Genomic DNA, 24142 nt, shown 5'->3' on the forward strand with positions numbered 1-24142 from the left:
TGTGTGTGTGTGTGTGTGTGTGTGTGTGTCTGTGTGCGTGTGTGTGAGCACTGTATACTCGAGCACACAGATAAAGTTGTTTTCAATTAAGGCTTACATACCAGAACGCACTTCAGCCTTGTTCAAATTGACAGTTTGAAGTGACTCATATCCTGTTTTTTTGCATATCTGATTCGAATCTGTTCTTTTTTACCTGCAGTCTGAACAGCCAAAAAGCACATGGAATCAGATATTTCAAAGCCAAATTTCAAACCACCTTCGTAGGTGGTTTGAAATCAGATACAAATCTGATTCCTGGACATGCGACTTCTGTCTGAACAGTAAAATCTGATTTATTTGCCCTCAAATGGTTTTTAGACTGTTATTTGGCATATCTTGTTGCTTGCTAGCTACTCTGTTGACAGTTTGACAAGAACATGTGGTAGCTACTATTAATTGTTTACAAACAAATTAGGGAATGCGCTAGAAACTTTGGCTAGCTAGCTGACTGCTGTAGCTTGCAAAAAAGGACTCGTTTTGAAAGTTGGATCTTCTTTTCTTTTGAGGCTTTAAAAGTATTCTTACATTATGATTTTGAACATTCAAAGCAACTGCGAAACATCCATGAGAGGATCTTTTCTCCAAATGATTTCAGAGGGAGTGCGCACATGCGGCTATTCTGTGTTGACCAGTTAACAAAGAAACATGTCCTTCTATATGCTTAATTTAGAGTTTTTCATGCAGCTTTAGTAGTGATATAAACGGTAGGTTACATGTTTTCATTTTTTATACATTTAAGGCTGCATGATGACTCTAATGATGATTTGAACAAAGTTGCATGAAAGGCATGAGCTCTGCTTTGTTTATTGTGCAGGCTGCACACTTCATCACTCTCTCATTCACAATTTGACAAGCACTTGATAATATTCTTACCCATCAGACTATTCTTAATTTAATCTGGTCTTTGCATATAGCCTATGGATGGAATTATTTTGTATTTAGCATGGCCTACAAACAAAACGTCATCCGTAGCCTGCAATTGAATAGCAAATGGAGGTTACGTGTGGTTATATTTTTAATATGCAAGCATAGGCAGCACATCCATAAGGCTAGGGGAAGCTTTTCCTAAAATAAATTGAACTAAATTGTCAAAACGATATAGCCTAATTAGCCTATTCCTGTCTATACAAAAATACAGTGCATTCGGAAAGTATTGAGACCCCTTGAGTTTTTCCACATTTTGTTACGTTACAGCCTTATTATAAAATTTATTAAATAAAAAATTTTCCTCATAAATCTACACACAATACACCTTAATGACAAAGCAAAAAAATGATTTTAGAATGTTAGGCAAATTTCCATAAGTATTCAGACCCTTTACTCAGTACTTTGTTGAAGCACCTTTAGCAGCGATTACAGCCTCGAGTCTTCTTGGGTATGACGCTACAAGCTTGGCACACCTGTATTTGGGGAGTTTCTCCCATTCTTCTCTGCAGATCCTCTCATGCTCTGTTAGGTTGGATGGGGAGCATCGCTGCACAGCTATTTTCAGGTCTCTCCAGAGATGTTCGATCAGGTTCAAGTCGAGGCTGGGCCACTCAAGGACATTCAGAGACTTGTCCCGAAGACACTCCTGCGTTGTCTTGGCTGTGTGCTTAGGGTCGTTGTCCTGTTGGAAGGTGAACCTTCGCCCTACTCTGAGGTCCTGAGCACTCTGGAGCAGGTTCTCATCAAGGATCTCACTATACTTTTCTCTGTTCATCTTTCCCTCGATCCTGACTAGTCTCCCAATCCCTTCCGCTGAAAAACATCCCCACAGCATGATGCTGCCACCACCATGCTTCATCGTAGGGATGGTACCATGTTTCCTCCAGACGTGACGCTTGATATTCAGGCCAAATAGTTAAATCTTGGTTTCATCAGACCAGAGAATCTTGTTTCTCATGGTCTGAGAGTCCTTTAGGGGCCTTTTGGCAAACTACAAGCAGGCTATCATGTGCCTTTTACTGAGGAGTGGCTTCCGTCTGGCCACTCTACCATAAAGGCCTGATTGGTGGAGTGCTGCAGAGATGGTTGTCCTTGTGGAAGGTTCTCCCATCTCCACAGAGGAACTCTGGAGCTCTGTCAGAGTGACCATTTGATTCTTGGTCACCTCCCTGAGCAAGCCCTTCTCCCTCGATTGCTCAGTTTGGCCGGGCGGCCAGCTTTAGGAAGAGTCTTGGCGGTTCCAAACGTATTCCATTTAAGAATGATGGAGGCCACTGTGTTCTTGGGGACCTTCAATGCTGCAGACATTTTTTGGTACCCTTTCCTAGATCTGTGCCTCGACAAAATCCTGTCTCGGAGCTCTACGGACAATTCGTTTGACCTCAAGGCTCGGTTTTTGCTCTGACATGCACTGTCAACTGTGGGACCTTATATAGACAGGTGTGTGCCTTTCCAAATCATGTCCAATCATTTGAATTTACCACAGGTGCACTCCAATTAAGTTGTATAAACATCTTAATGCTGATCAATGGAAACAGGATGCACCTCAGCTCAATTTCAAGTCTCATAGAGAAGGGTCTGAATAATTATGTAAATAAGGTATTTCTGTTTTTTTATTTTAACAAATTTGCAAACATTTCTAAAAAACTGTTTTCGATTGGTCATTATGGGGTATTGTGTGTAAATTGATAAGGAATTTTTTTTTTTAATCCATTTTAGAATAAGGCTGTAACGTAACAAAATGTGGAAAAACGGAAGGGGTCTGAATACTTTCCGAATGCACTGTAAATTAAATCATTCAAAATGCTACTAAAGCATGATTTGGCCACAGAGGATCATTAGCTTCTTTTTTATATATTCGGAACAAAAATATAAACGCAACATGTAAAGTGTTGGTCCCATGTTTCATGAATTGAAATAAAAGATCCCCGAAATATTCCATATGCACAAAAAGCTTATTTCTCTCAAAGTTTGTTCACAAATGTGTTTACATCGCTGTTAGTGAGCATTTCTCCTTTGCCAAGATAATCCATCCACCCGACAGGTGTGGCATATCAAGAAGCTGATTAAACAGCATGATCATTACACTGGTGCACCTTGTACTGGGGACAATAAAAGGCCACACAACACAATGCCACAGATGTCACAAGTTTAGAGGGAGCGTGCTATTGGTATGCTGACTGCAGGAATGTCCACCAGAGGTGTTGCCAGAGAATTGAATGTTAATTTCTCTACCATAAGCCGCCTCCAACGTCGTTTTAGAGAATTTGGCAGTACGTCCAACTGGCCTCACAACCGCAGACCACGTGTAACCACGCCAGCCCAGGACCTCCACATCCGGCTTCTTCACCTGCGGGATCGTCTGAGACCCGGACAGCTGATGAAACTGAGGAGTATTTCTGTCTGTAATAAAGCCCTTTTGTGGGGAAAAACTAATTCTGTTTGGCTGGGCCTGGCTCCCCAGTCATGTGAAATCCATAGATTAGGGCCTAATAAATTTATTTCAATTGACTGATTTCTTTATATGAACTGTAACTCAGTAAAATCATTGAAATTGTTGCATGATGCGTTTATATTTTTGTTCAGTATCAGTTGTGGATTGTTTTAAATCGTATTGCCAATAGTTGAAAGGAAAGGCAGGTTATTGGGCAGGTTATTGTTGAGTTGCGACTGTCTGTGAAAAGTAGAGAGGCCAAGCCAGGCATATTGCAATATTTCAAAATACAATCGTAGGAAAACATAGTTTGGAAAGCAAATGGTTATTGCTGTAAAGAGAAGACAATGAAAAGACTAATCTGTCTTTTAGTTATCAAAACAGTATAGCCTATCTTATTGGCACCAGCGGAGAGCATCAGCAATATCCCAGGTCAGTGTGTACTGCGCATATTCACTATTTATCATTGTTAGGTCAGTGCTACTTAAAGGTTTGTTTTTTGACAACAATTTCCTCCTCCAGTTTAGATGGATGTCATATTCTATTTGTGTCTCCCCTTCTCGTAGGCCTATTATATGGACAATGTCATTGTTATTAATCTGTTTGTCAATGTCAGCAGAGGAAGCTACCCTGTAATTTGTCATATTAAAAAAGATTCTGCTAATGTCTCCAGTCATATAAAGTGTAGTTGAATTGCATGAAATGTGTTTATAAAAGGCCACATTTTTACCTTGCAAAGAAAGAAGAAACGTATCTGATATAGCCTAGGCCTACTCTACACTATACTCTCTCAGCCATGCATTGAACAGTATTTTTTTGTGCACAGTGATTGAGTTATATTATTAGCCTAAATTATGACTATCCAATCTACTCATGACATTCATAATAGTAGGCTATCTTACATAGGTCTGCAAATGCGATGATGCATGGAATGCTTTATTATAAAGTTCAATTTTTATGGTGAAACTTGAAACTCACGCACCGCCTATGTATGCCAGGTTATAAAGCGGATTAATGTGCTTCATTCTAAGAATTTAGCAATAAATATAGCAGCACGAGAAAGCTGGGATCCTCTTTTAAATAGTGGCCAGTCAAAACTCTGTTTTCACATGCTATTGCACAATGACTGGGCTTATAAGAACACGTTTCACTCGGCTCTGTAGGCTATGTGCTCTCTAACCATGTTCCAGGTGTCCTAGGTCTATAGGCTACATTTGGAGTTATTTGGCCACTTTTGTTGTGGTATAAACCTTATCAAAGCATATAGGCCCATGGGTTAGGCTACATGAGGTGTTTGACTATGATTTGAAAAAGTCGCACAAAAAAAGGCATGTGCTGTTTCTTGTCTTACTGCAAATGCTGGGCATAATTCACATATGATAATACATCATTCACAAGTGATAATATTGTCACCAATCAGACTATTCTTAATTTAATCTTGTCTTTACATATACTAAATAATATGTGTGAAATTAGTTTTGATTTAGGATGGACCATTATCATGCACCTGTCGGAACAGGGGCATGGGGAAAAAATACATGTCATCTATGTACTTAAATAGCGAATGGAGGACGCTTTTCACACGGTTCATTTTCATGCCAGCCAGGTAGGCTATACTCCTGTTGTAAAGCGAAGCAATGTGCTTAATATTAGGAAAGTTGAGAAATAAATATAGTAGGCCTAGCCTATAGAAAGCTGATGGGATCCTCCTCTTTTTAATAGAGGCCATCAAAACTCTGTTTTCTCACACAATTGCATAGCCTATAGAAATGTTGCGCAACATGAGCTCATGGGCACTCATGAAGTGTTTGATTTGATTTTCAATTTCATTTGCATTGATTTTAGAGTGATTAGAGGGACATTAGATCTCTGAGTACCAGGCCATTAGCGACTGGCAGTTAGCAAGTTTGGTAGGCTACTAATGACCATCAGCAGCTTCAGAGCACAGTTTTGGAGAAGCCTAGTTACCGTGATTAAATGGTCACGTGGAATTTGACTGCGGTCATGACTCATGACCGCCGGTGTGGCGGTGACCGGTCATGACTCGTGACCGCCGGTGTGGCAGTAATACGGTTACCGTAACAGCCCTACTATCACCTTAGCCTGCTACATAACTTCTGAGTGATAGGAAGCAGCAGCACCACCACCAATCAGCCTACACCACTGTGCACACACCCATCATTACTATGACAATTAGTGTAGCCATGTCAGCAAATGATTGCTGTCTGAATACATACAATTCCGATTTGGTCACTTGTAACTTGCTGTTTGGACAGTCAGTATTCCAAAACTGATTTTGAAAACAAAACTTGAGCATGAAGGCCTGCAGTGTAAACAAGGCTTTTGAGAAGTCCTGATAGAGTCTCAGCCAGTGATTAGTAGGGTTTGTGTGTCTATGCATGCACATGCTCGTGTGTGTGTGTGTGTGTGTGTGTGTGTGTCAGTGAATGTGGTAGTATCAAGTTGAGTCATGGTGGAGAGGCTATTTAAACCCTGTTTATGTGACAGATTTCAGGGAAATTAAGGCCAATTGCCTTGCTTCAAGCATTGGGCCAATCACAGGCTGGATTAATAGGTGGCATGTATAAATGTAATCCATGAATCCATCAGAGAGATGCTGGCTCTGGTCTGACCTTATTAATGGTCAATGACCTTATGAATGGACATATTAAACTCAGTAATTATGCCAGCTGAATAAAGGACTGGGGGCAGAGATGGTGAGTGTGTGTTTTGTGTGTGTGTGTTTGGTTTTACTATCCTTTTGGGGACCAGAACTCCTCACAAGGATAGTAAAACAAGGTAAAATTCAGACAAGTGGGGACATTTCGTTGGTCCCAACAAATAAAAAGGCTATTTTAGGCTTAGGGGTTAGAATTAGGGTTAGGGGTAAGGGGTAAGGGTTAGGGTAAGAGACATTGGCAGATCTCATGCAGCAGTGGCCACAGCCATCACACTGCTGAAAGCACTACGGCAGCTGACCTGGAAAAATACAAAATGACACACACACTCAGTCACCACAAATAATGTTCACACACAATCACTCAGCCAGCACAAATAATGTTCACACACAATCACTCAGTCCCCACAAATAATGTTCACACACAATCACTCAGTCACCACAAATAATGTTCACACACAATCACTCAGTCACCACAAATAATGTTCACGCACAATCACTCAGTCACCACAAATAAAGTTCACACACAATCACTCAGTCACCACAAATAATGTTCACACACAATCACTCAGCCAGCACAAATAATGTTCACACACAATCACTCAGTCCCCACAAATAATGTTCACACACAATCACTCAGTCCCCACAAATAATGTTCACACACAATCACTCAGTCACAACAGATAATGTTCACACACAATCACTCAGTCACCACAAATAATCTTCACACACAATCACTCAGTCACAACACAGAGTGCACTGACACAACAAAATAAAAAATCATGACCTCTGTCTCCTTGATGCTTGCTTCCATGTTCACACACACACACACACACACACACACACACACACACACACACACACACACACACACACACACACACACACACACACACACACACACACACACACACACACACACACACACACACACACATTGTAACCCCCATACTCTGTGTGTTTCAGCTGCATCCAGGCGAAGCCTTCACTGTGTACCACACCAGTCCTACTCTGTCCAGTCTGTCCAAACCAGTGGTGCTGTGGACCCAACAGGATGTCTGCAAGTGGCTGAAGAAACACTGTCCCCACAACTACCTAACCTACGTAGAAGCCTTCTCCCACCACGCAATCACAGGTAATGTGTAGAAACCTTCTCCCACCACGCAATCACAGGTAATGTGTAGAAACCTTCTCCCACCACGCCATCACAGGTAATGTGTAGAAACCTTCTCCCACCATGCTATCACAGGTAATGTGTAGAAACCTTCTCCCACCACGCTATCACAGGTAATGTGTAGAAACCTTCTCCCACCATGCAATCACAGGTAATATGTAGAAACCTTCTCCCACCACGCAATCACAGGTAATGTGTAGAAACCTTCTCCCATCACGCTATCACAGGTAATATGTAGAAACCTTCTCCCACCACGTAATCACAGGTAATGTGTAGAAACCTTCTCCCACCACACTATCACAGGTAATGTGTAGAAACCTTCTCCCACCACGCAATCACAGGTAATGTGTAGAAACCTTCTCCCACCACGCAATCACAGGTAATGTGTAGAAACCTTCTCCCACCACACTATCACAGGTAATGTGTAGAAGCCTTCTCCCACCACACAATCACAGGTAATGTGTAGAAACCTTCTCCCACCACGCTATCACAGGTAATGTGTAGAAACCTTCTCCCACCACGCAATCACAGGTAATGTGTAGAAACCTTCTCCCACCACACTATCACAGGTAATGTGTAGAAACCTACTCCCACCACGCAATCACAGGTAATGTGTAGAAACCTTCTCCCACCACGCAATCACAGGTAATGTGTAGAAACCTTCTCCCACCATGCTATCACAGGTAATGTGTAGAAACCTTATCCCACCACGCTATCACAGGTAATGTGTAGCTCACCTTGGTCTGCTCCACTCTCACAGAAGGTAGTGAAGCAACTGCTAGCTGTCTTGCTGCTGGTAGCCCTTAAAGCGTGGAGGAGCCCTGGAAAGAGAGAGAGAGACAGAGATAGAGCGAGAGAGAGAGAGAGAGAGAGAGAGAGAACACAGCTCAGTGAGAACACTCACAAAGAAAATATACAGTGCCTTCAGAAAGTATTCATACCCCTTGACTTATTCCACATTTTGTTGTGTTACAGCCTTAATTCAAAATTGATTAAATATATTTTTTTCTCACCCATCTACACACAATACTCCATAATGACAAAGTGAAAACATGTCTTTGAAATTTTAGCATATTTATTGAAAACGAAGTACAGAAATATCTCATTTACATAAGTATTCACACTGCTGAGCCAATACTTTGTAGAAGCACTTTTGGCAGTGATTACAGCTATGCGTCTTTCTGGGTAAGTCTCTAAGAGCTTGCCACACCTGGATTGTGCAACATTTGTCCATTATTCTTTTCAAAATTCTTCAAGCTCTGTCAAATTGGTTTTTGATCATTGCTAAACAACCATTTTCAGGTCTTGCCATAGATTTCCAAGTAGATGTACAGTACCAGTCAAACGTTTGGACACACCTACTCATTCAAGGGTTTTTTCTTTATTTTTACTATTTTCTACATCAAAACTATGAAATAATACATATGGAATCATGTAGTAACTAAAAAAGTTTTAAAGAAATCAAACTATATTTAATATTTGAGATTCTTCAAAGGAGCCACCCTTTGCCTTGATGACAGCTTTGCACACTCTTGGCATTCTCTCAACCAGCTTCACCTGGAATGCTTTTCCAACAGTCTTGAAGGAGTTCCCACATATGCTGAGCACTTGTTGGCTGCTTTTCCTTCACTCTGCGGTCTGACTCATCCCAAACCATCTCAATTGGGTTGAGGTCGGGGGATTCTGGAGGCCAAGTCATCTGATGCAGCACTCCATCACTCTCCTTCTTGGTAAAATAGCCCTTAAACAGCCTGGAGGTGTGTTGTGTCATTGTCCTGTTGAAAAACAAATGATAGTCCCACCAAGCCCAAACCAGATGGGATGGCGTATCGCTGCAGAATGCTGTGGTAGCCATGCTGGTTAAATGTGCCTTGAATTCTAAATAAATCACAGACAGTATCACCAGCAAAGCACCCCCACACCATAACACCTCCTCCTCCATGCTTTACGGTGGGAAATACACATGCGTAGATCATCCGTTCACCCACACCGCATCTCACAAAGACACAGCGGTTGGAACCAAAAAAAGGACACATTTCCATCGGTCTAATGTCTATTGCTCGTGTTTCTTGGCCCAAGCAAGTCTCTTCTTCTTATTGGTGTCCTTTAGTAGTGGTTTAATAATATAATAATAATATGCCATTTAGCAGACGCTTTTATCCAAAGGGACTTACAGTCATGCGTGCATACATTTTTTTTTTTGTGTAAGGGTGGTCCCGGGGATCGAACCCACTACCTTGGCGTTACAAGCACCGTGCTCTACCAGCAATTCGACCACGAAGGCCTGATTCACACAGTCTCCTCTGAACAATTGATCTTGAGATGTGTCTGTGACTTGAACTCTGTGAAGCATTTATTTGGGCTGCAATTTCTGAGGCTGGTAACTCTAATGAACTTATCCTCTGCAGCAGAGGTAACTCTGGGTCTTCCATTCCTGTGGCGGTCCTCATGAGAGGCAGTTTCATCATAGCGCTTGATGGTTTTTGCGACTGCACTTGAAGAAACTTTAAAAGTTCTTGAAATGTTCCGTATTGACTGACCTTCATGTCTTAAAGTAATGATGGACTGTCATTTCTCTTTGCTTATTTGAGCTGTTCTTGCCATAATATGGACTTGGTCTTTAACCAAATAGGGCTATATTCTGTATACCCCCCTGAATTAATCTCCCAGTGTCTGGTGGAAAGCAGACTGAACCAGGTTTTCCTCTAGGATTTTGCCTGTGCCTAGCTCCATTCCGTTTATTTTTTATCCTGAAAAACTCCCCAGTCCTTAATGATTACAAGCATACCCAAAACATGATGCAGCCAACACTATGCTTGAACATTTTAGGAGTGGTACTCAGTAATGTTTTGTATTGGATTTGCCCTAAACATAACACTTTGTATTCAGGATAAAAAGTTAATTGCTTTGCCACATTTTTTGCAGTAACACTTCAGTGCCTTGTTGCAAACAGGATGCATGTTTTGAAATATTTGTATTCTGTACAGGCTTCCTTCTTTTCACTCTGTCAATTAGGTTAGTATTGTGGTGTAACAACAATGTTGTTGATCCATCCTCAGTTTTCTCCTATCACAGCCATTATAGTCTGTAACTGTTTTAAAGTCACCATTGGCCTCATGGTGAATCCCTGACTGGTTTCCTTCCTCTCTGGCAACCGAGTTAGGAAGGACGCCTGTATCTTTGTAGTGACTGGGTATCCAAAGTGTATTTAATGACTTCTTTATGCTCAAAGGGATATTCAATGTCTGCTTTTTTTTTACCCATCTACCAATAGGTGCCCTTCTGTGCAAGGCATTGGAAAACCTCCCTGGTCTTTGTGGTTGAATCTGTGTTTGAAATTCACTGCTCGACTGAGGGACCTTACAGATAATTGTATGTGTGGGGTACAGAGATGAGGTAGTCATACAAAAATCATGTTAAACACTAGTATTGCACACAGAGTGAGTCCATGCAACTTATAAAGTAACTTGTTAAGCATATTTTTACTCCTGAACTTATTTAGGCTTGCCATAACAATGGGGTTGAATACTTATTGACTCAAGACATTTCAGCTCTTCATTTTTTGTTAATTTGTAAACATTTCTAAAAACATAATTCCACTTTGACATTATGTGATATTGTGTGTAGGCCAGTGACAAAAAAAACAAAATGTAATCCATTTTAAATTCAGGCTGTAACACAACATAATTGGAAAAAGTCAAGGGGTGTGAATACTTTCTGAAGGCACTATACAGACAGGCATTATGGTAGCTCCCTGAGCTTCAGATCTCAAGCAAGTTTATTCATCACCTGAGCCTAGTTTTGCAAGATACCTTCTCTACACTCCGCTACTCTCCACCGCCCAGAGAACTGAAGCTCCTGTACTCAGAGAGTTGGGACCAATTCAGACAGGTCTCTGAAAAGGCTTAGCCTGAGAAACCAAATCTCACACAAGTTGTATTTTTAGTTCCTTAGCTGGTTCCACAGCTTCGCTTTTTCAGCTGCGGGACTTAAGAAATGGTTTACACCCAAATCTCTCACAAGACGATTTAAAGACCATTCATGCAGTACAAGCTAAGAAAGGAACACTTTGTTTTTGTGAAAGAAAAGGAAAGCTGTTGAAGCGGACATAGTCTACGGTGTTCTGGATTCGCACACACATGCAGCATACACATTGCTAACAACACATCCACAGTCTACGGTGTTCTGGATTCGCACACACATGCAGCATACATATTGCTAACAACACATCCACGCACACACACACTCACACACGCACACACGCACGCACACACAGTACGTACTGTATATGAGCGCTCAGTTCTCTTAGCCTTGAGTCAGACAGCACAGAACAGGTCCCTTTCAGAGCCACTCACAGAGAACAGATTTCTTTTCTAAACTGCAGTCAGCCATCACTCACTAAGTCACTCTTTACCTTGATACACGCACACACACACGCACACGCACACGCACACGCACACACACACACACACACAGTGTTTGTCTGCCTCAGGGTTACAGATAACCCAGCAACAGCAGATCATATCTCTTTTATTTATTTATTTATTTATTATATTTATATATTATATTACAGACACTAGCAAATGCATGAACACACACACACACAGACATGCACACACACACACACACACACACACACACACACACACAGACACACACACACACAGACACACACACACACACATACAGACACACACACAGGTGCAGTCAGTTTGTCTCATTATGTGTATAAAATGTGGAAGCTATAGACAGCACCAGTGACCTGGTAAATAGAGAATCAGCTAGCCATAGAATTACATATAGAACCTGAATTATAGGTGAATTATAGGATTTCTGTGCAGCTATAAATCTGCCTGTGAAGGGTATAGTACTAACCAATGTGATGGCGAAATCTGCCCCACTCTCCAACAAACATGATATTTAGAGTAGGCTGTTATACAGATGTGTTTGATGCTATTAATTAGGCTACTCCCATGACCTATTGCTAGCAAATGCCCATGTAATTCAAGTGAACGTATTTTCCCTGTCACGACTTCCGCCGAGGCTGCCTCCCCTCCTTGTTCGGGCAGGTTTTGGCGTTCGGCGTCACCGGCTTACTAGCTACTGCCGATCCATTTATCATCACTCCATTTGTCTTGTCTTCAATCACACACACCTGGTCCTTATCCCTCATTAGTCATGGTATAAGTGTTCCCTCTGCTTCCTTGTCTGTGTGGGTGATTGTTTATTGTGGAGGTTAGTGAAGCTCGTGGAGCTCGTGTATTGTGTATCGACTGGAGTATTTCCTGTGTGCCTTGTATTTTCCAGTGAGCCTGTTTTGTGCCCTGGAGTGTGTTTGACGCATTTCTGCGTAAACCTATATTTTGCGGATTAAAGCCTGTTATTCTGTGATTTACCCTCCTCCGCCTGACTCCTTCAACACCACCTCATCACATTCCCTCAGTTTACAATTGCATTAGTTAGAGTTGAGTGCTTTGTGTTTGTTGCCGCTTCTCGGAGCTCCGCTCGTGTACGTCCGCGTTCTATACGAGGCACACCTGCAGACGTGTGCATGTATGTAGGCCTACATCCACAGTTGCTCGAGAAGCGTGCACCACTTTTCCTGTGGATTTTGTCATTGAATGTATTATTTTGGTTATTGAGATCTCTGCTATTAAATGTACAGGTCGAGTTAGAAAGGCCTGTGCGAATCTGAGGATGGTTATTAGTCTTTGGTAGATATTTTAGCCCAATACAACCTCTGTGTCGGGTAAAATAGTTTTCAACCAGTTACTTGGTTATGTGCAACCATGCTTGTTGAGGCAATGGTTTAGAAGGCAATGGTTTAGCCAGGGCCAGCCCTACCAATAAGCGACGTAAGTGGATGCTTTTTTACCACAGATTTTCATAATTTTTTTGTAATTCAGTCAGGGTCTCAATTTACTGTTGAGAGTAAGAAATAGTAGAATACACAAGGTGCAATTTCGAAATGTGGTTGTGCATCAGCAGTTTTTCTCTTGTTATGTCAGTCACTGACAGTCACTCAATAAGCCCATCTCAGTATTATTATTTGTTTTGCTAGGTAAGTTAATTTAGCCAGCTATCTAAACCTTGTAGTAATCATGACCGAATTACTGACCCAGGCACTCAGGGCATGTGTCAATAAGGGATCATAGCTTTCACCTGGATTCACCTGGTCAGTCTGTCATGGAAAGAGCAGGTATCCTTAATGTTTTGTATACTCAGTGTAAATAACCACTGCTACCTGCACTATCCTTCTTTCTTAAAACCAACATTTTTGCATCGTATCCTTTTACCCTGCCTGCCTACCCGTCTGCCCGCCCATAAGAAATGTTTACCACAATCTGTTACAGAATATTTAATGTACAGGATCAAGGTCAGAAGTGTGTGTGTGCCATCAGCACGCCCGCACGACAGTACTGGTCATGCTTGTTAGTGCGCGTCTTAAGCTACACCCTGGACCATAGCTGTATAGCTATGCCATACAGCCATAGGGTTCTCAGTTTAACAATTAACCACAGCGGGGCTCTGTCTAACCGTGTCTAACTGTGTCTAATAACTACGTGCAATACGGTTTTGGAAACCTCAGAAACTCTACTTTCATTTCTCTCCAAAATAATTGTTAAAATACAAAAGATTCACTTACTGTGCTCTGTTCTAACATTAAGTGTCCATATTGTAGCGGCCATGACAGAAATGTCTCCCTTTTGCCCTCAGAACTTGTTTATCACCAATTAACCGTGTCGGTGCGTTGAACGAAACGGTTTCCACAGAAACAGTTTTCTTCTCCCTTCTCCCTTTATTCTCACCTCTTTGAAGGCGCTAGCTGCTATCTCTATCTGCAGGCCATTATTAGGCTCTGTATTAAGTCTGTCGGAGGGGAATTGGATTGGAGCTCTATTCATCTGCTTTGTCTTGTTTGTACACAAAGGAACCAAGGGCAGCTTTTCTAGGACACCATGTTTCTGGGGGCAGGAAAGAGAGACGCACTGGCTGAGGTGGGAGGGAGAGAGAGGGCTGGACAGAGAGGGTGTGTGTGTGTGTGTGTGTGTGTGTGCTGGGCTTTTGAGGTGTATCCACATACAGAGGCGGAAATGAGAATGGATGGATTGATTAGGAGAGCTAACAGTATGAGTAATGTGTCAAATCATGTAGACCTAGGCTGCTACAGCTTTGATGGATTCCTTCACTCTCCTCTCGATTGAAGGACAAGGCCATACCATTTGTGTGTGTGTGTGTAATGAAGTAGACATGCATGTGTCGTCTCTGTGTTTGTTTGTTTGTGTGTGTGTGTGTGTGTGTGTAAAGCGTGATGCTTACTGTGGATAATGGTATGTTAAAAGTGTGTGTCCCTGGGGGTCTAACACCTTGGTGTTCTAGTTAAAACATCCTCACTAAATCATCTGGCTGAATAAACCTCACTAAGCCATCCTGCTCGGTGTCATAATGACTCGTAGGAAAAGCAGAGAAAACACACTTAACCCTTAGACGTAAATCAACAGCGTAAATCTCTCTCTCTCTCTCTCTCTCTCTCTCTCTCTCTCTCTCTCTCTCTCTCTCTCTCTCTCTCTCTCTCTCTCTAGGTCGTGCTTTGCTGAGGTTGAACGGGGAGAAGTTGGAGAGGATGGGCATCGTCCAGGAAACATTGAGACAGGAGGTTCTACAGCAGGTCCTTCAGCTACAAGTCAGAGAGGAGGTCCGCAACCTGCAACTGCTCAGCAGAGGTGAGCAGTGTGTGTGTGTGCGCGCGTAAGTCTGTGTGCACGTGTGTGTTTAAGGACAGGTAATGTGTTCCATAAACACACATATCCAGACAATGTGTGCTGACCTGGATTCAGCTGTTAATGAGGATAGAACACAGCAGTATAAAATACAATATAGGAAGGTAAAAGTGTATTATTAATATCATGAATTTGGCATCCTATTTATAGGGCTAATGGTAACTACTTCTAAACTTCCAAAGATCCAATCAACATTAGATTAATGATAGTATACTTAGCTACACGTTGAAATGAAGGTGTCCTTTGTTTTGCAAATCAGATGTCAATGTAGCCTACTTAAACCCAACCTCAGTCCGAATTTACTTTCACATACAATTAGAGGGGTTACTCTGTCAGGGTGGAATAGTCCATTATTATGAACCAGTCTGTGGGTGATTAATGTGACTTAATGACCCTTAATGACACTTTCTACTATTATGAGAAAAACGTGGATTATATTAATATTGATATGAAATATACAGTAAGTATATGAATATAAATACATTATTGATCTATTATGAATTATTATTCGGCTGTATGATTCATGAACTTTTTTTGAGGCCTTTTTTGTCAACATTGTGTTCTCATTAACCTGGGCACAGTGGCCTCGAGCGGAGGGCCTCAAGCGGAGCATGGGGAGGCCTCAAGCGGAGAAATAAAATGTAAAAAAGAGAGAGAGATAGGGAGAGAGAGGGACAGGGAGAGAGAGATAGAGAAAGACAGGGAGAAAGAGAGAGAGAATTAAAATGCTGTGTCGGGCATTTCTGTTAATAGAGTAGCAAATTTAATTTCCCAGTTCAACAAGCCTTGACTGTGTCCTATCAGAGACAGCTAATTGAGTGGCCCTATAAAACACCTGAAAACCAAGGGGACAGGTGGGCATGGGGGGGGATATGTGGTGGAAGGATGTAGAGAGGAGAGGAGGTGAAAGGGGGATGAGGGATGAGGGATGGAGGTGAAGACTGGGTTGAGGTGAGGGAGGTGAGAGAGGAGTGATTAAGGGGGTAGGGGGTGGAGGTAGTGAGTCTTGGGATGAGGAAAGGAGGAAGTGAAAAGAGGGGGATGGTTAAGACGTCCGCATGCTTTGGTTCGGCTGGCCAAACTCGGCTAGGCAAACCGAACGAGTGTGCTCGCGTACTCCCTTAAAAGACGTTTGCTTGAAAAAAAGCAGGGGAAAGCGGCGATATTACCCCTGGGACAGTAGAGGGTGATGAGCTGGTAATAGCTATCTACAGCCAAACAACATAACCCCAGGAGAGTAGAGGGTGATGCGCTGGTAATAGCCATCTACGGCCAAAAAATATTACCACAGGATAGTAGAGGCCGATAAGCTGGTAAGTGACGACACACCCAAACAAGGAAGAGAATAATAAAATTGAGTACACAGAGAGACACTTGACTGGGTGGAAAGGGAATGAAATTGTAGACCAGTTAGCCAAAAGAGCTTTGAAACGAGATATAATTGATATCAATATTCCACTGGGAAGAGGTGAGGCCAAATGTAAGATCTGAGCCATTTTGATAGATGTCTGGCAGAAGAGATGGGACTCTGAGCCCAAGGGCCGGCATTTATATGCCTCCAAAGAAAGGTTGGTGGACCAAGATTCAAAGATTAGGAAGGAAGAGGTGGTGTTTGCTCGATTGCGCTTAGGACATTGTACATTGAACTCGTCATTACATTTGGTTGGCAAGCATGTGAATGGTTTGTGTCTGGAGTGTATGGTCGATGAAACGGTGGAGCATGTGTTGTTATATAGTTGTAAGTATGTTGAAGAGAGGGAAAGATTGAAGTGTAGGGTCATTGAGGTTGGGTCATTGAGGTTGGACGGGGTTGGGGGGGGGGGTTGGGGGGGTTGGAAGGGATTCTGGGGATGGGGGAGGGTCTATTAGAAGGTAGTAGGGCTCTTTTTTATTTTCTCAGAAGTATAGAGTTAGGTAGGAGGATTTAGAAATGACTGCCGTTATATCATAGAAGAAGAAGAAGAAGAAGACACTTGACTGGCGAGAAAATTGAAGTTGTGCGAATTGCCCTGAATCTACTAGATTTGATGTACCTAGCAACACATATAATAGGCGAGAGTCGGAGACGGAGATGATGGTCAGTGCGACAACTCAACAGAGAAAGAACAACGGATTGGGAGTATGCAATGCTAGTCCAACAAAAACTACAAAGGCACCCACTCCATTATCTTGATGGCAGTGTGTGATGCCCGCTACAAGTTCACAATGGTGGATGTAGAGGCATACGGTTGAGAGACCGATGGTGGAGTGTTTCAAGAGAGTTATTTTGGGTCTAAACTGCTGCAGAAAACCCTTGATTTGTCACCGCCAACTGTCCTGCCAGGTACCACAACGCCAAGTCCTCATGTTTTCCTGGGAGATGCAGCTTTCCCCCTACATGAGAACCTCATGCGCCCATATTTAGGTATGTTGATAATAGAATGTTAGAATCAATTTAACTTTTTCTGTTTATAATGTTCCTTGTTACTGCATACATGTATGCACCTCTATATGAGAAATGCCATTTAATCAAGGCTTTTGGAATATGGTTCCTGGAAAATGGTATGGTGTTATTTTTGTTGACCAAATAGGCTATATTTTATATCTGAAATATATTATCTTGTTACCTCTCATTCACAGGTGTCCATCTCAATGAAGCTGGGCGTACCTACAACTACCACCACTCTCGTTGTCGGAGAGTCCAAGAGAATGCATTCGACATCATGTCTACAAGGATGAGTATTCTTGGTCGGCCAATCCAGTGTATCCATTTACATTTACATTTGAGTCATTTAGCAGATGCTTTTATCCAGAGTGACTTACAGTACAGTATCTTTCATTTTAAGATAGATAGGTGTGATAACCACATATCACAGTCATAGTTAGTACAATTTTCCTCAATAAAGTAGCTATCGGCAAAGTCAGAGCTCGTAATTTCATTTGTATTTTTTAAGTACCCCTGAAAAGGCTAAGGACATTGTGAAGGCATGTGTGGCCCTCCACAACTACCTGTCCTCCACGGATGAAGCTCATGAGCCGAATGCAAGATCCGTGCCTCCCGCTTTTGCCGACACACCCCTCCCTTCTGGCAACTACAAACCTGGAAAGTGGAAGAGGGTTGTGGCAGAGGACAACAATTTCCAAGAGCCAGGGAGACTCTCTCGTGCCAGGGCGACATGGCTTGCAAGTGAAACAAGAAACAAGCTCAGGGACTTCTTCCTCTCCCCCCTTGATGTGTGCCATGGCAGGAAGACATGGTTAGGAGAGAACAACTCAACCCAAGGCCAGCCAATCATGCCGAATAGGCCTTTGTTTGGACTGCTCACACACACACCCATTGATGGACGCAAACAGTTATTTATGTGTGCATTGTGAACCAAAATACTTTGTACAGAAATGTAGCATTTTAATCTTGTTCATAAAATGAAACTTGATTCTGTTGTCTCAGTGTGCATTAATTTAGATTAGATTGAAATACACCACACAAGTAGAAGAAAGCCTGTACAGTCTGTAGCACACAGCTCTACTCAACTGTGTCAGCACTTGATGTTCAAATACAATGCATTGAAACACCTTGTATTGAGATGAAGAAACGCCAACAAACAGAGCTTTTTCAGCACACAAAAATTAACCTTTATTCTTGCCTCTGGGCTCTGAAAGTAAACCAAAATACAATACAACATTGTCTGCTAAGAACAGACATGTAAACAACACGTGTCAATGAAATATACTTAAAGTGTCAGACAATAAATCAAATTATTTGTACAATAGTACAAATGTGTCCTGTGAAAAACAGACATGTAAACAACAAAAGTGTCTATGGAATAAAATGAAAGGGTCTAGTGTCTGAACAACAGAACAAGTTGTTCATTTCACTGTGGTCCCAGTCGTTCGGTCCATATCCTCTTCTTGAAGTCATGCAGCTGGGGATCAAATTCCTCCCGGAGTTTTGCCGACAGTTGATCCATGAAATCTGCTATAGGTGCCAGGGCCCTGTGGAGAGGAGGAGAAGAAGGGGGGAAATTAGAGGAGTGTCTGTGGCGAACAATGTGCATGGTGAGGAGAGGAGGAAAGAGGACAACAGAATATGGGAGAGGGGAACAGAGTAAAGGAGGAGAGTCTGAAATGATTTACCTCTGGGACAAGCTGGTGACTCGGTACATGACGTTCTCCAGATCTTGAGATCTGTCTTCAGTCATTTGGAATGCCGTTGCAAGTGATGTGTCAAGGGATGAGTTTTCAGCTCTTTTCTCCCTTCTTCTCACACCCCTGCTACTACTACTGCTGCTCTGTGGCATTGGTGAGGAGCAAGCCAGTGGAGTAGGTCTTAGAGGTGGACCCAGGATAGAGCTTCCCAGGTCATGCATGGAGATTGTTTCCCATTCTGCACTGCAGCTCAGTGCGGCAGATGGGCTGGGGGCTGATGACCAGTCAGTACTGGGGGCAGAGGCAGTGCTGGGGGCAAGTGAACAGGCAGTGCTGGGGCGCAGAGAACAAAGTCTGGTGCTGTTCCCATTCACTGGTGTTTGTACATTGAAAAATAAAAAAGTAGAGGGCTATTGAGAACACATATCCAAACGATCCAAAACAATCAATGAGAAAACATATCAAATATAATTAACCAAGACTACAATAGACTATAATGTTGCAAACAACTCTGCTCAAACGTTTGCAACATTATAACTAGCTGGACCTTGCTACCGAACTTTGACTTCGGTGTTACCAACGGGGGAAGCTTATGATTTTCTTTCTCTGACAAGATTATGTTTGATCAATAAGTTATAAAGACCTTTAGTTTAGTTGATTTGGCTTCCTTTCTCTGCACAAGTATGTTGCTAGGCTAGCTAGCCAGCCAAGTATATGGTGCTAGCTGACTAGCTATTGTTAGCAAACATGGCTACTGTTTTCGTCGACTACAGTAAAACATACTGGTGAAGATGGCATGTTGCTTTCCATCTTCCTATGCTTCACGTGCTGAACAAGCCAGGAAAGCCGCAGCAACATTTCTGGAGTAGCCTTTCCACCGGCATCTCTACTGCCGCCCTTGGTTATTTTCTTCACCCAACTTTTTCTAACAAGTGATTGGGTCGGACTTCGCAATCTCCCTCTATGAATTGGCCTTTACATGCTAGTCTTTATATAATGCATGGCTAGAATCGTAGAGGTGCAGGTACTTCCACATTGAGTTTCAGGCTGATTCGAGAAGAAGAAGAAACTCGCATCACCTCTACAGTTGAACAATCACAGACGAAGGGGCGTAGACTTTGGCTTTCGAACTTCGGCTTGCATCAAGGCATTTAAGGGGTGCACGAACAGCCGAAAAAAACCTTGCCAAAGACCAAAACGTCTCAAAATTTAAGAATATATGCATTAACTATTCAGAAAATGTTTCAGATGGGTAGCATGCGGACGCCTTTTGTGTGGAAGGTTTAACAAAGGAGTTCAGATTCACAGTCCTGTCACCTATCTGTCAGCCTGTGTTTTTCAAGGTTGGTGCTCCCCCAGACAGGCAGACACACATGCACGTACGTGCACACACACACACACACACACACACACACACACACACACACACACACACACACACACACATGTTTATTTTACTATCCTTGTGAACACCAAACAATTTTCCTTATTTTACTATCCTTGTGAGGACGTAAAACCAAAAGAACACACACTCACAGACACACACACACACCCTCAAGCTCACCCAATCCTGAGTGATTCTCTCCACAGATGTAAAATTTGAGCCAGTTTGCTACAGCAGGAAAATAACCCTGCAGCAACAGGAAATGTGAATTATTGTGGATTATAATTAATGATTGTGGATAACAATTAATGGACACTTTTGTAGGTATTGATACATTTTTCGTAAGGGAAAATCAAGTCTGAAATTTCAAAGTGGAAATTACAAACTTCAGAAGCATTTTTAAACCTCAAATACAGTACATGTTTTATATTTCCTCCATTGCAGGAAAGTTGTCCTGCAACAGGAAGATCAAATTAAGATCCTACATCTGTATATGCTGTCCTATAATTATTTTAAATGTTGTATAGCAGCCTGAGACTTTAAGTGGTGACTCGTATCATACACTGTCATTTCAGATTCATCTGACAGAAATCAACATGATATTAAATATTGATCACAAGTACAATGATTTGACTGAAATGAATGCATCTTGCTTGGGGGCTCTCTCTCTCTCTCCCCCTCCCTCCCTCCTTCCCCCCCTCTCTCTCTCTCTCTCGCTCTCTCTCCCTCCCTTTCTCTTTCTCTTTCTCTTTCTCTTTCTCTTTCTCTTTCTCTTTCTCTTTCTCTTTCTCTTTCTCTTTCTCCCTCCCTCCCTCCCTCCCTGCCTCTCCCCCCTCTCTCTCTCTCTCGCTCCCTCCCTCTCTCTCTCCCACCCTCTCCCTCCCTTTCCCTCTCCCTCCCTTTCTTTCTCTCCCTCCCTCCCTCCCTCCCTCTCACTCTCTCTCTCCCCCCTCTCTCTCTCGCTCTCTATCGCTCTCCCTCCCTCTCCCTCCCTCCCTCCCCCCCCCCCCCCCCCCCCCCCCCTCTCGCATGGGCAGTAGTTAGTAAACAAAACAACATTGTGGGTTTGATTGGATATCCATCCTCAGGGCTGCATCCCTCCCTGCTCCCTGCTCCAGCCTCCCACTGCAGCAGCATGACCATCTTTCTATGGGAGGCTCAGATGCTGACAACACTGTAATTGCAAATCACCCTGAGCACAGAACCCTATTATATCTGTTGCAAATTATTAGAGAAAAAAATCTCCTCGCGCAATTACAAAGCAAGATCATGAGAAAACTGCTAGTAAAGAATATTGTGTTTGAGCGTGTGCGTGAGTGAGGGCTGTTCATGCTGTTTGTGCGTACATGTTGCGTGTGCTGATGCGTGGGTGTGTGTGCTTGTGTCGGTGTCTGTGTGTACATGCTCTTTCACTTTCCCTCTGTCTATTGATTTAATCATCAGTGCCTTTGTTACGGTCCTTAACAAAACACCTCTATTGTCTTGCATCAGAGCAGCCTGTTCTTTGTTTGCTTCGCGCGCCACGGCCTGAATATTCTTCTCTGGATGCATGTATAACCCATTCCTCTCCTAAAAGAAAAAGAAAACTATAATATGCATGAACGGCCAGGAGTCTTTATGAATTTATAAAATGTTTGCACATCTCTTAGCTCCCACTGTCTGTGTGTGCGTGTGTGTGTGTGTGTGTGTGTGTGTGCGTTTGCGTGAGTGGAAGCCAGAAACAGGAGATGGAGTAGGCTGTCCGATCAAAAAAACATTTTTGACGAATGGGTTAAATAATATGCTACTTGTATAGATAATCCTCTAAGAAAACCAATGGTCAAAACCTTATGTCTCTATCATCAGTTTTTATCCTTGAAGGATGGACAAAATTAGAGCGAGAAGAAAATCTGGAAAATAGCATCAAGTCAGCTAGGCTGGATGCTGTGCGAGAATTAAGGCTACCTGACAGACTTACCATTGAACTCGACATCTTTCTTATCAAATCCGGAGGACATAAAACAATATAGAGGTACATACAGTGGGGAAAAAAAGTATTTAGTCAGCCACCAATTGTGCAAGTTCTCCCACTTAAAAAGATGAGAGAGGCCTGTAATTTTCATCATATGTACACGTCAACTATGACAGACAAATTGAGGGAAAAAAATCCAGAAAATCACATTGTAGGATTTTTTATGAATTTATTTGCAAATGATGGTGGAAAATAAGTATTTGGTCACCTACAAACAAGCAAGATTTCTGGCTCTCACAGACCTGTAACTTCTTCTTTAAGAGGCTCCTCTGTCCTCCACTCGTTACCTGTATTAATGGCACCTGTTTGAACTTGTTATCAGTATAAAAGACACCTGTCCACAACCTCAAACAGTCACACTCCAAACTCCACTATGGCCAAGACCAAAGATCTGTCAAAGGACACCAGAAACAAAATTGTAGACCTGCACCAGGCTGGGAAGACTGAACCTGCAATAGGTAAGCAGCTTGGTTTGAAGAAATCAACTGTGGGAGCAATTATTAGGAAATGGAAGACATACAAGACCACTGATAATCTCCCTTGATCTGGGGCTCCACGCAAGATCTCACCCCGTGGGGTCAAAATTATCACAAGAACAGTGAGCAAAAATCCCAGAGCCACACGGGGGACCTAGTGAATGACCTGCAGAGAGCTGGGACCAAAGTAACAAAGCCTACCATCAGTAACACACTACGCCGCCAGGGACTCAAATCCCGCAGTGCCAGACGTGTGCCCCTGCTTAAGCCAGTACGTGTCCAGGCCCGTCTGAAGTTTGCTAGAGTGCATTTGGATGATCCAGAAGAGGATTGGGAGAATGTCATATGGTCAGATGAAACCAAAATAGAACTTTTTGGTAAAAACTCAACTCGTCGTGTTTGGAGGACAAAGAATGCTGAGTTGCATCCAAAGAACACCATACCTACTGTGAAGCATGGGGGTGGAAACATCATGCTTTGGGGCTGTTTTTCTGCAAAGGGACCAGGACGACTGATCCGTGTAAAGGAAAGAATGAATGGGGCCATGTATCGTGAGATTTTGAGTGAAAACCTCCTTCCATCAGCAAGGGCATTGAAGATGAAACGTGGCTGGGTCTTTCAGCATGACAATGATCCCAAACACACCGCCCGGGCAACGAAGGAGTGGCTTCGTAAGAAGCATTTCAAGGTCCTGGAGTGGCCTAGCCAGTCTCCAGATCTCAACCCCATAGAAAATCTTTGGAGGGAGTTGAAAGTCTGTGTTGCCCAGCGACAGCCCCAAAACATCACTGCTCTAGAGGAGATCTGCATGGAGGAATGGGCCAAAATACCAGCAACAGTGTGTGAAAACCTTGTGAAGACTTACAGAAAACGTTTGACCTGTGTCATTGCCAACAAAGGGTATATAACAAAGTATTGAGAAACTTTTGTTATTGACCAAATACTTATTTTCCACCATAATTTGCAAATAAATTCATTAAAAATCCTACAATGTGATTTTCAGGATTTTTTTTTCTCATTTTGTCTGTCATAGTTGACGTGTACCTATGATGAAAATTACAGGCCTCTCTCATCTTTTTAAGTGGGAGAACTTGCACAATTGGTGGCTGACTAA

The 24142-nt window shown here is 42.6% G+C and overlaps 1 protein-coding gene across 1 annotated transcript in view; it reads left to right on the forward strand.

The window, feature by feature from the left end:
- Positions 1 to 17264, forward strand: part of LOC311149511 (sterile alpha motif domain-containing protein 10-like) — a gene marked incomplete at both ends in the record, with an annotated part of 86884 nt that extends 69620 nt beyond the window's left edge. Inside the window, 3 exons of the mRNA XM_084186696.1 lie at positions 7044 to 7212; positions 14835 to 14975; positions 17212 to 17264. Of these exons, the coding sequence (XP_084042822.1) occupies positions 7044 to 7212; positions 14835 to 14975; positions 17212 to 17264 (363 nt within the window). The remainder of the gene's footprint in view (positions 1 to 7043; positions 7213 to 14834; positions 14976 to 17211) is intronic.
- Between the last annotated feature and the right edge of the window lie 6878 nt (positions 17265 to 24142).

The sequence above is a fragment of the Coregonus lavaretus genome (assembly GCF_964263955.1).
Source record: "Coregonus lavaretus genome assembly, chromosome: 22".
NCBI lineage: Eukaryota > Metazoa > Chordata > Actinopteri > Salmoniformes > Salmonidae > Coregonus > Coregonus lavaretus.